At 43.1% G+C, this 12,102-nt stretch overlaps 1 protein-coding gene across 1 annotated transcript in view; it reads right to left on the reverse strand.

The window, feature by feature from the left end:
• The window catches only part of Rfx4 (regulatory factor X4), a 69,708-nt gene extending 58,676 nt beyond the window's left edge, over positions 1 to 11,032 (reverse strand). Inside the window, exons 1-4 of the mRNA XM_035451063.1 lie at positions 10,938 to 11,032; positions 9,051 to 9,264; positions 8,424 to 8,501; positions 3,539 to 3,702 (exon numbers count right to left, since the gene is read on the reverse strand). Coding sequence (XP_035306954.1) covers positions 3,539 to 3,702; positions 8,424 to 8,501; positions 9,051 to 9,264; positions 10,938 to 11,032 — 551 coding nt within the window. The remainder of the gene's footprint in view (positions 1 to 3,538; positions 3,703 to 8,423; positions 8,502 to 9,050; positions 9,265 to 10,937) is intronic.
• Between the last annotated feature and the right edge of the window lie 1,070 nt (positions 11,033 to 12,102).

The raw sequence follows: 12,102 nt of genomic DNA on the forward strand, positions 1-12,102 counted from the left end.
GGGTGGCCTTGAACTCACAGAGATCCACTTGCCTCTGCCTCCCAAATGCTGGGAATAGGGCATGTGCCAGCACACCCAGCTAAGATTCTTATACTACATATAAATCAGGTATTTATCAAAACAAATATTAAATTTTTAAAAGATATATAAATAACAATCTAGTTGTAGGAATACATAAAGAAATTCATTTCAGACAGAACCAGTTAAGCTAGAACAACTGGCAGATGGAAAATTGAACTAACCATGTAATTGCATTAAATGTAAAGTCTAGATGGGGGAAATTGCCAGATTAGATAAACAATTGCCCAAGATCTTACTCTGTGCTAAATATAAGACATAAGACAAATGTATGAACAGATTGACAGAGTAATGAGGTAGAAAGGCAGAGATCTTGAAAATGCTCTAGTACCCATGTAACTGCCAAAGTAAACTGATGAACAGAAGTATTACTAGGAACAATATCTGTTGTGAATAACACAAATATGATAATACACATGTGTGATAAAAAAGGAATCAGTTCCCCAGGGAGGCAGAACATCCCAATTTAAATATATTTAACTACAAATCCTCAAAAATGAGTTTCAGATGAAGCAAAAATGGATAGAAACTGAAAAATCCACAATTAAAGCTGGAGATAGAAGTCGATAGAACAAAAGGATACAAAGTCATTAAGGACAAGGAGAACATGAGCACTGCTGTCAATCATTCTGACCTAACAGACACTTGTAGAACACCTCATCGATGACAGCTGAAGACAGCGTTTCCCGTGCACACAGGGCACTCTTCGACATGCTCCATGTTATGGACTATTAGACAGGTTTAAATAAACATAAAAGACCTGATATATTGCAATGTGTACAATCTGACTACAGGGAAATGAAAATAGAAGTTAATAACAGAATAGTAACTCTCACTACTTGAAAAATCAAGCAATTCATTCTTAAAATAATCTATAGATTAAAGAGACAGTGATAGAAAAAAGTAAAAATACTTTTAAATCAAAATGAAAATATAGCATATCAAAATCTGTGAAGTAAAATTAAACAGTGATTAGAAAAAATTAAAACATTAAATGATTTTACATGAAAGTGAATTTACTTGAATTTTTTATTTGTTCCTTTTACAACTGAGTCTCATTCTGTAGCCCAGGCTAGCCTAGAACTAACTGCCTGTGTAGCCCAGAATGGCCTCAAACTCATGGTGAACCTCAGTTTCCCAAGTGCTTGTATTATAGGCATGGATACCTGACTAAATAGATAGGTTTTAATCGGTGACATGTTTTCATACAAAGACTAAAAAGAGAAAGGATAAGAAGCCCCAAATCAATTTTTTAAAAAAAAATCAATAAAATTGAAAATTGACAAGCCAGAGAAAGCAACAACTGCTTTAAAAGAAGAATATCTATATATTAAACACTGATAAATCTCCAGGCACACTGACCAAGAAAAATGAAAGAAAATCCCAGTTACTCACATAGAGAATGAGAGAGGCGACATCACCACAGATCCCACAGATACTAAGATGAAGTAAAGAAATATGGACAACTTTAAGCTCATAACTTCAAACTTTTGGATGAAATTTAGAATAAAAGAAGAGTGGAAATGTGTTCCACCTCACTTTTTGAGAACAGTATTACCCTGACACCAAAATCAGAGAAAGACATTATAAAAAAAAAAAGCTTTAAAAACCACTAACATTTATAAATTGGGATATGTAATTCACAATAAAATAGCAATTCAGATCTATTAATGTATTTCAAAATTGTGAGGAGTATATTACACTTATTGATATCAGTAATATAAGTGTAATATAAGTGTAATATACTCCTCCCAATGTGTCCCTATGTCAGACAACAGACAACAGAAGCAATCTTAGTGGGCTCCTGAGAAGAAATGTTTTAGGCAACAATCTCTAGCCACGAAATAATACAAATAGCAATAGCTCCCAACACTCCAAAAGTTTTAAATGCCCTTCTTAAATTCTTATGGTGGTGGGACTGCAAAGGGAAGTCATAAAATAGGTATGAAATTATAGTATTAAAATAGTGCATACGGAACACGGTTAAAACAGCCTTAGAACAGAATGCCTAGCATGCATGAGGCCGTGGGGTTGGCCCCTATCATCGTATAAAACTGGGCGTGGTTGCATACTTTTGTAATCCCAGCACTCTGCAGGTGGAAGCAAGGGGATCAGGGTCATTCTTGGCTACACAGTGAGTATGAGACCTGGTCCATAACTGACTGACTAGCTGAGCAACTAAATAAACCAGTTACCATTTAGGAATTTATCCTGTACATATATCCCATATAGTAGGATGATAGTGGCAGAATATATGCTCACTCACAACTGGTAATGACCTTCTTGGGAATAAGGGTCATTGCAGACACGATTATGACTCTCCAGGTGAGGTCAGCCTGAAGTAGTCAAGTGGGCCTAACTCTAGGTGCAGGTGTCCCAGTGAGAGACAAAGGAAGACAAAGATACAGGGCAGAAGACAATGAGTAGATGGGGGCAGACATTGTAGTGATGCAGCTGCAAGCCAAGGGACACCAGGGACTGCTGAAAGCCACCAAGAACCAACAGCCAGGCCTGGGCAGACATTCCACAGAGCCTCTGAAAAGACAGTCTGCCAGCCCTTTGACTTCTCACACCAGCTTTTTTTTTATAAGGGACATTCAGGAAGGCATGGCCAAAGAAGAAACCAAAGGGGAGAATAAATTGTTCTCATTATAAGCTGCCCATTATGTGAGAATTTATTACAGAATCCACAGGAAACTAATATGCTCCACCATGTCACCCGACACCCTTCCCTGTCCTTGTAGTTGGACAGGACTTGAAATCCCAAGAGAATCAATAAAGTTCAATATGGAAGAAGCCCACAGGGTTACAGAAAACCATGAGCTTGTAGAATGTCCCCTGAGACAGCACCAACACCCAACTGTCACTGGAAGTGAGAGGGCTTGTTTACAAGGGACCACTGAGAAAGGGGTGGACAAGCAGAGAAAAATCCATAGGGAGACCACTGCAAACTGGGGTAAGATGCTGCCTGCTCTTAGCCCCCCCCCCAAAAAAAAACAGCCTGGGAGGACACAGCTGGCCAGAGGCAACCCCACATAGAAGAGGCCAGAGAAAGTTCCCCTGCCTCCACTGTCTGCCCTGCTTCCCAGTGAGGAAGTTAAAGAGCATGGTGGAGAATGCAGAGAAGCCGCTCAGCATAAGGGTGACATGGTTTTGTGTGAAAGCAAGGCAGAAAATAGTACAGAGACACTGTTCCAGTGCACATGTGAACCACACATGGTGACCTCCATGGAAGCCGCTGTAGTGATTCCCACTGCACACCATTTGGAAGTTTGAACCATTTTCAAAGTAGAAACATTTTATTTACATTCAAAATTACTACCTTGAATTTTTAAAAGTCCATTATTAATGATCTTTACAAGGCCCTGTTTACCATACTAGTTAAAAACAAACAAGCACCCATAAGAGCCAGTGCCTGGCTCCTCCCAATGAGAGGTGCTTAGAGACTGAGCAAACTCACCTGTCGGGCAATGCCTGCAGCACAGTGGGCATCAGCACCCCAGAGATGGCCTTGTAGAGGATGGAGTCACACACGCCCACAATGTTCACCACTGTGGAGGAACCGAGCACGGGCAGCATGTGGGGTGGCATTCCTTGCCAAAAGTGCAGAAGGAAACTTTGAACCTGCATTGACCAACAAGAAGAGTAGCATTCAGACAGAGCCTTGTGATGCCACTTCCACAGCACAGGCTGCAGCTCCTGAGTCTGGGAGCTGCCCCTGTTTGGGACGCTGTGAGGGACTTCTGCCCCCTGCCCACACTTGTGCATGCCGACTGCTGGATGCCTGTCTGTCCTGCAGCCTGGTGTTGGGCTCCCTCACTGTAAGATGAACTCTGTAAGCTGAAGTCTGAGAGCTGGTTAGGGAGGGAGGACCGGACACTTCAAAAAGATCAGAACACTAGCACCCGCTGTTCTTTGAGCCCCTGCTGACTCCTGGGTGTTCTGGGAAGGAAGGGGGAAGATGTGGTAGCTATAGGTTGAGAGCACAAGAAGTGTTGGCCACCTACAAAATTCTCCTGCTTCAAATATGTGTGCCAAAACCCTGGACAGAGGGCAAGGAACTTCTCATCGCCCAAGCTCCCATGTTCTCAAAGTGCCTGGTGTCTTTATGGGATGATAGGTGGTGACACATAGGCAGGAAGATAGAAGGGCACATGAAACACATGATTGGCTTTTTCTTTGTTCCCCAGGACACGAAGCAGCACTCTGCAGGATGCACATAATGGAATTCTTGTTAGCATGGTGAAAGCAACAATTCCAGGCTTCTTGTGGATAAGCAAGTAGCTGAGGGGCTGCTCCAAGCAGAGAGTGTCTTGGTGACACCCCACCCACAACTTTTAGGGTGTGGTTTGAGGAAGAAGGTAGAGGAATGAGACAAGGGAAGGGAAACAGAAAAAGGTAGCCTCATATACACAAAGACACCCCTAAACTGAGAAACCCATGAGGAAGCTATGAGCATCCAAATGTGGGTCTCTATAGGGCTAAATTGAGTCCTGGGCTATGCATCGTTCTCCCCACTCCTCAAGATAGGCACGCTGGAACTCCACATGCATTGTATTCCAGGTTGCTGATTCCCAAGAGCTAGTACTGATCCAATGTGGCAAGCACAGTCTGGCCTTAGTGCTTTGGAACTAGTATTTTTATTTTCATTTTTATTTTTGGTGAGTGCCCCTTCCGCCTTGTGCCTGGAGCATTACAGAGTTCTCTGTTGTAACACTGTTAATGATAATTGAGCCCAGGATCTTCACTCCCACTTACAGAGCTACCAGCTTCTGGTGAAAAATATGGAAAATGTCAGCTGCTGTGTAGGATAAAACAAGTCCATTGAGAGACTTTAGTGGGCATCTGATTGATAGAAGCCTGCTCAAGTCACATAAGGAACCTTATCAGTCCCCAAGTTCCTGGCAGCCACTGTATCAAGTGTGCTACCAACTGTTAACCTCTCTTCCTTCTCTTTTTATGACATTGGATGCCCAATGGTTCCCACTCCCCTGACAAAGGATAGGAAGAGAAGAGAGAAGGAGGGGAATTTAAGTGTTGAGATCTGGAGGCCAGCTGTGAAATGGAACATGGACAGCATTTCTACTTAGGACAGACAGCTGCTCTGACCTTGCTCTGGACTGGAGGGAAAGGGAAGAGCTGAGGTTTGTGGTTTGAGTGGTTGGGCAGAGGGTCCCAGCAATGTTAAACTTGGGGAGACAGACATAGGACAGGAAATTAGGAGCTCTGGTTTAGCTATGTAAAATCAGATCAATCAAATCTGATGCTCAGGACTAAGTGTGTGAGAGCCAGCAGCCCCTTAAGATGGATAGAATGACTTCTAGCTATTGGTAGGATGAAATAAGATGCCTTGTGTAAAGTGTCTGGCATTGTGTAGCATTGGATAAATGGAAACTTATTATTAGGCAAAAGGAGGCATTCTGGGAAGTTCTCCTCAGTCCTTTGGAGCAATTTCAGTGTAAGGATCAGACAAGCGTTTGGATGTGATCACTGACTCCCAGCTCTCTGAGCTACCCATCCAGTCTCCCGGACCTCCATCCCTTCTTCCAGGGAAGCACCAGATTTTTAGAATTTTTATTCAATTTGTTTTTTTATTATTTTATGTGTATAAGTGTTTTGCCTGCATGTATGTCTGTGTACCTCATGCTTTCCTGGTGCCCAAGGATGTGGTGAACCCCCATGTGGGTGCTGGGAATCAAACTCAGGTCCTTTGCAACAACAACAAGAGCTCTTAAACACTAAGCCAACTCTCCATTCCTCTAATTGGGGGAGGGTGAGACAGGGTTTCTCTGTGAAACAGTTCTGTCTATACTGAAACCCACTCTGTATTCCCTTCCTCCCAAGTGCTAGGATTAAAGGTGTGCACTACCACTGCCTGGCCAGTCCCCTGATTTTTAAAAGAACACCTAAGCAACATTATTTTTTAAATCTCTTTTCCATGTCCATTTTTAGTTTATAGCAAACACACTGGCAACACGTAGAAAGACATCTAATGATGTGAAGTTGAGCGTTGAATTGGCTTGGCATTGGAAACTATTGCTTAGTAAACCAATAGTTACCAAAATGTCTATCATCTGTTATGTTCTAGTACAAAGCCAGACACATATATACTGTTTAGTATATATCCCAATTTTGCTATGAGATCATTACAATTGCCAATTTTTTTTTGGCAACAATAAACAGCAAGGCTCAGAAGCAGAAAATGCTTTTGGTTAAAGTCACAGGCTAGTAAATGATGGTTTGGGGACTCAAGCATGGGACTTTGGGACTCCCTAGCTCATTGTGATATGCTGTTGAGAGAGGAGTCCCCTCCATGTGACAGCTTGACAATGTTCTACTGAGTTGCTCCCATCTGTCCAACCATCCCCCACCTACCAATCCAAACACACCCCACCAGTATGTACCAAGAGTCTGAGCAGTGAACAGGATGGACAAGGTCCCTTCCTGTGGATTGGATATTGTAATGCTTGGGGCAAACAATCCATTTATTGAAGACTTTCCTGAGAAGAAAAGTCTTCCTGCTCTTCCTTCTGTTTCGGCCAGGTGGATCCCTGCTTCCTTCTGTTGTGGCTAGGTAGACTGAACCATGTCTGGCTTAGGTACCTTAAAGGCTGCCAGGAGAGTAGCAAGGACTTCAGACTAAAGGTATCAGGTAACAAAAGGATTAGTCATAGCTGTGGTCTTACCCAGCTGTGTGTGACCTTGGACAAGTCTCTTTGTTCTCTGGATGACTGGATACCTAATAATAGCAAGCATCTGTAATACCGTTTACAGTTTATAAACTGTGCATCCCCTTCTTCTACTAATCTTGTGAATCATACTGGTAGGGGTGCTTTTTATTTCTTGGCTGAGAAACTGATACTTGATTGCATGTTTTCCATTATACTCTCTGGTTTGCAAGCCTTTCCTTCTCCCCATAAGGCTGTGTATTACATACCTCTCTAAAATGAGTAAACAATGCATGGCAAACTTTGATAACCACTAAGTGTTGGAAATAGATGAAAGGAAGGGAAATGAAATGGGAATGCCTTTTGAATTAAATAAAGTTGCAAGTGAAAAGGAGATTGTCATAGTAGCCATGGGGGTTCACACATACTCCTCAAGCCTGTTGCACTAAGACAGAGCCCTCTCTTGTCAATCACACAATGGTGACGTGTCAAGGTTAAGATGACAAGGTTAAGAACAGTGCATGACTTCTGGCTGAACAACAGGATTCTGAGACTCTAGACCACAAGCTAGAAGCAGCCTGGGTCCCTATGTCATCCCTGGCCACCAAGTCTGTGACATGACTAAGGGAAAGCTGCCAGAAGGTTAAGATTTGGGGCTTATTTGTTGTAGCAGCAAGTGTCATCTTAACTGTTTGTAACTCATTATTTACTGATTTCAGCAAGTTTTTAAAACTTAAAAAAATACACTGAAATGTCCACTCCAGAAATTTGGGAGAATTTAAAGGACATTTTAGAGATGTAGGCACAAAAGCTGAGAGAAGGAAGAATGGTCTGTCTTTACAAACACACCGCCATCTATTCTACTGCTGTGTCTATAGAGTCAGGCAACAGGGGAAAGACATGATAGATATGTTGCCTGACAAAACACATACACAAGGAATCTCTGTGATATTTTCCACCAGTAGCGCCAGGGTTTTGTAGTTCATCTAGAGCCCAGTTCTTCTCCCTCTAATTGAACATCCATATCCAATCCCCAGGTGCCGGCAGAGGTACTGTTTCTGACCCCCCCCCAAAAAAAAACCCACCATCTTTAAACATGGAGGCCTCTTGCAGGTGAGGTAGGCGGCTTAGTGGGCAAGAGGATTTTAGTAACTCTCTGGTTAAACAGGTAACTTAATTCTTTTTTGCTTTTCCATTTGTGTTCTTTTCTTGAATGCAATAGTCTAAAACAGAAATAAAGTGGGTTTCTCTCTAAGATGGCCTTCCTGAAGAAATTTGGGAGACATAGAGACCAGGCCTTGAGGGAGGAGGAGGGCAATTACCCCCAAAGCAGTAACGTGTTTGATCTCAGATAAAGGTTGAAGTCAAAATATTATTTAGCTTCTCAGAATCCATATGTGTAGCTGTGCCGATATGCTAGCAAGATGGCCTTCCTAATGTGTCATTCTCTAGTCAAATCAAGGAACAGCCACTGCCACCTGATATGCACAATGACTCCAGTAAGATAGGGATACCAGCAGTGCCTGACTGGTAGTATCATTGTGAAGGCTAAGTGGCCAATGGCTGCCAAGGGCTTCTAGACACCAGGACCTGCACCTGGTGGGAGCTCTTAAGTAGGAGCAGGTGTGAAGTATAATATTTTAACAGAGTATTCACAGCATAATGCTGCTGACCTACCTCATCAAAGTTGGCTCTTATGACAGTGTCCAGTATTCTCTGACAGTGCGTTCTGTACATCATAATAAAGGTAGATACCTGTGGGGTGAATGAAGGATCAATGACAAAGGAAGACATTAATACACAGTGTGGCTGACTTGAGAATTTCAGTATTAACACCATTTATTCATGGGTGGGGTGGACTTCAGCTAATAACCATGTATCCTAAAAGACTTGAAGGGAAATGATAGCCCTTAAGTGATGTTCTATGACCTTGGCTCCTGGATCTGTGCTCGCATGACACCCTGCAGTACAAAAGCACTAGCTTTACTCTGCCCCCATCTTCCACTCTGAGACTCTGGGCTCCAGGAAGATCAAATAACAGGCTCTTCACACTCAGGTGTCCAAGGCACTGCAGAGTGCTTAGCACATGGTACCACAGGGCTGAGGGGACTAAATTCTCCTTGTGGCTAAGACACTGAAAAAAACAGACTCCAATGCACCACTTGTATAAGTGCTTCTGCAAAAATCACCACAGGCATTTGGGAATTCTCTGAAATTTATGGGAGGGAGGGAGAGAGGGAGGGACAGAGGAAGGGACAGAGGGAGGGAGGGACCATCCTCATAAATCACTTCCGATGAGGTTACCTTTTCCTCAGGAAGACTGGCAGGCAGATTTAGGTCTTTGACATTTGGAAAGTCTGGCAGCAATGTCCCAAGCTTAGACCGGGGAGAATACGCCACTGTCTGTTTGGTCACTTCTCTCTTGCCCGTCTCGCTCACCCAGGCAGCTCCTTTCTTTGAATACATCACATCGTAATACTGGGAGCTTTCCTTTACTGCTATCCCATAGTAATGGTACCTGGGACACCAAGAAAAAGACAGATAAGAGTACACATGGATCATTATTAGATGGGGGGTTTCCTGGGTTGGAGAATGTTGTCCAAAACCAAGGCTGGCTGGACACATCCAACCCAGGGCTGAAAGAGTTAACTCTTCTATAAGGTTTGATATCCCTGAAATCTACAATTAAGCCACAGTTCCATGTTGCCAGCCATCAATCAGGCAGGTAAAAATAACTAAAATTGCCTCCTACAGAAAATGTTAAGTCAAATACTTTGCAAAGCAAAAAAGGGATGAGAAATTTTCCATTTATACCTGATCTCTCTAATGTCTACCAAACACCTTCCCAAGGGTACCTAACACTTGAGTGTCCCCTCTGTGAGGATCCAGACAGCAAAATGTGTTCATATAACACCAAAAAAATTCACTTGGCCATGACTGTCTTCTTCAGTGAAGGCTACTCTCAAAAACCCATGAGTTTTAATTTTTTATTTTATTATTATTAATTTTGAGAATACGTTTGACTGTGTAACCCTGACTGGCCTGGACCTTTGCTATTCAGACCAGGCGGGCCTTGAACTCTCAGACACCCACCTCAGACACTCTGCCTCCCAAGTGCTAGGATTAAAGGCATATGCCCCCATACCCAGCAAAAGCTGTAAAGTTAAGATACATTCAGTGCCTCACTTGACCTCAAGTGCCAAAGACTGGAACTTTTTCTTAACTCACAATTGGCATAATTGCAGACATGTTTTCAGTTACAACTAAAAAGGGATGGAAGGAAGCTGCATTTGGTGGTGGTGGAGATGGCAGGGCTTTGTTTTTATACTTTAACAATCTACTGAGGACTCAGGTTCTGAACACTTTACAAAGTGCTTTTTATTCATATTAATTTGAAAATAACCTGAAATGAGGATTGCTGCGATCATACTAAAGATGACAGTGGAAAAGGCAAGCAGTTTGCTCAAGCGTGTAGAGCAATTTCAGGCAAGAACAGGTTGTGGGCCGGTCTGTTTGCCTACATGGCCACTGTGCAGTACTAACAGTGAACAGGAGGTGTATCAAAAGTATGTTAGAGTTTAATAAACATGCAGGTTCCTAGACCCCTTCAAAGAACCCACGGATTTAGAACATCTGAGAACAGGACCATGGACCAGCTGGGAAATGAACAGCACAGGCAACTGTGAGGTTCACCAACTTGAAGTCCATGGCAAGAAGGACTTGACACTCATTATCTGATTTCACAAAATCCCCAAAAGGCTAGAAATAACACACTTCACATTTTACAAACAAGGTCTAGAGAATTTAAGTGATGCAGCCAAGACCACCCAAGTGAGTAGGCAGCAGAGGCAGGATTTGAACCTCTAATGGGCTTTGCACCTCTGAGTCAGTCAGTGATTCCCATGCTTTATTAACACTAAGAATCACCCACAGAGCACACAGCAGCATCCTGACCCCCAAGATTCCGATTTAGTGGGTCTAGGGTGGAGTTTTACAGTGCAGTGGCAATGCTATGGTAATCATGAGCCTGGTTTTTAGAAACACTGGCCAATGCATCAGCTACCTTTCTCTCCCCACAGAAACATGGTGAGGGGTCCAGGGGAGCAGTCTGAGTCTTGGGAAAGGTGTTCACCAGGAGGGAGAGATGGGTGCATGTAACCTTCCCTTTCACAGCCCCCTTCCTGCTGGTACCATTCTGTGAAATTTCTGCCCAGTGGGCAGCTCGCCTCCATCTGCATGCCTCCTGGGATGAAGAACTCAGGCCCTCCGAAGGCAGCCCAGTTCATTTTCAGCCGATGTAGTTACCAGAAAGTTCTTTGTGTTGAGCTAATATCTACCGTCTGGGCCTTCTACTTCCCAACTGTCACATAACTGCCTTTCCATCTGTGGGCACTCTGTGGGGGAGGGGCTGTTCCAGTGGCTCCAGAGGTACCTTCTAAAGGAAGACAGTTGTAGCACACTGCTTTAGCTTTAAAATGTCCCTCATAACTGCTCAAAGTCAAGACAGTCATATCTTAACACAACATTATGGATTATTTACATTATTATAGGATAGCACAGCTTACTTCTTGATTAATCCATGCATGTTTCGGAGTCACATTAAAGCCGCTGTTCTGGTCTGCTCTCTCTTGGTTTTGCTAGTTTGGTTCTGGACACTCCTCACTAGAAAGCCTATGTTTGGTCTATCAAAGCGGCTTTGCTGGGGGATTTGGGAAGGCCACACTGCAGCAGGAGACTCATATGTAGCTTGAAGCATCTTGCTGCCTTTGGATTGGCTGAGGATGTGAACAACATGGAAGGACCCTTTTGGAAATGGTAGAATGTGATTCTGAGTGTGCAGAACTTCAAAAAAAATGGATGCTGTCCAGCCTGCTAACATGTAGGGTAAGGAAGAATTGGACAGAAGAAACACAGGATGTCTCAGAATGATGCCCCAAGGGCATTCAGGGTAGGAAACACACATGTTCTGTTTCTACCCTTTCTGGTTTCACATTCATCAACTCTACTATTCCCACTCTCTTAGAATCACAGAGGATGTGTTGGAGCCAGTGGTTTCCCAAAGACCACAGGCCAGACAAAAGTTTCCAAACATTTCCATCCATTCAGCATCCTTTTTAGTCAGCTCTCCCACCCCTACCTTGAAAATGTCTTGCTGTGTAACTCAGGCAGCTGGCTTTTAAATCCTGTGGCCTCAAACTCCTGCCTCCTGCCTCAGACTCCAAAGTCCTGGGATGACAGGCAGAGCTACCATGTGGCTCAAATCTGGCTCAACCAAGATTTTGAATTATCGACTTTGTGATCACCAACAAACAATTTAAAAAGAATCTGATTTTTGCATTCTATCCTCACTGAAGTT

This window comes from Cricetulus griseus, assembly GCF_003668045.3.
Source record: "Cricetulus griseus strain 17A/GY chromosome 1 unlocalized genomic scaffold, alternate assembly CriGri-PICRH-1.0 chr1_0, whole genome shotgun sequence".
Lineage (NCBI taxonomy): Eukaryota > Metazoa > Chordata > Mammalia > Rodentia > Cricetidae > Cricetulus > Cricetulus griseus.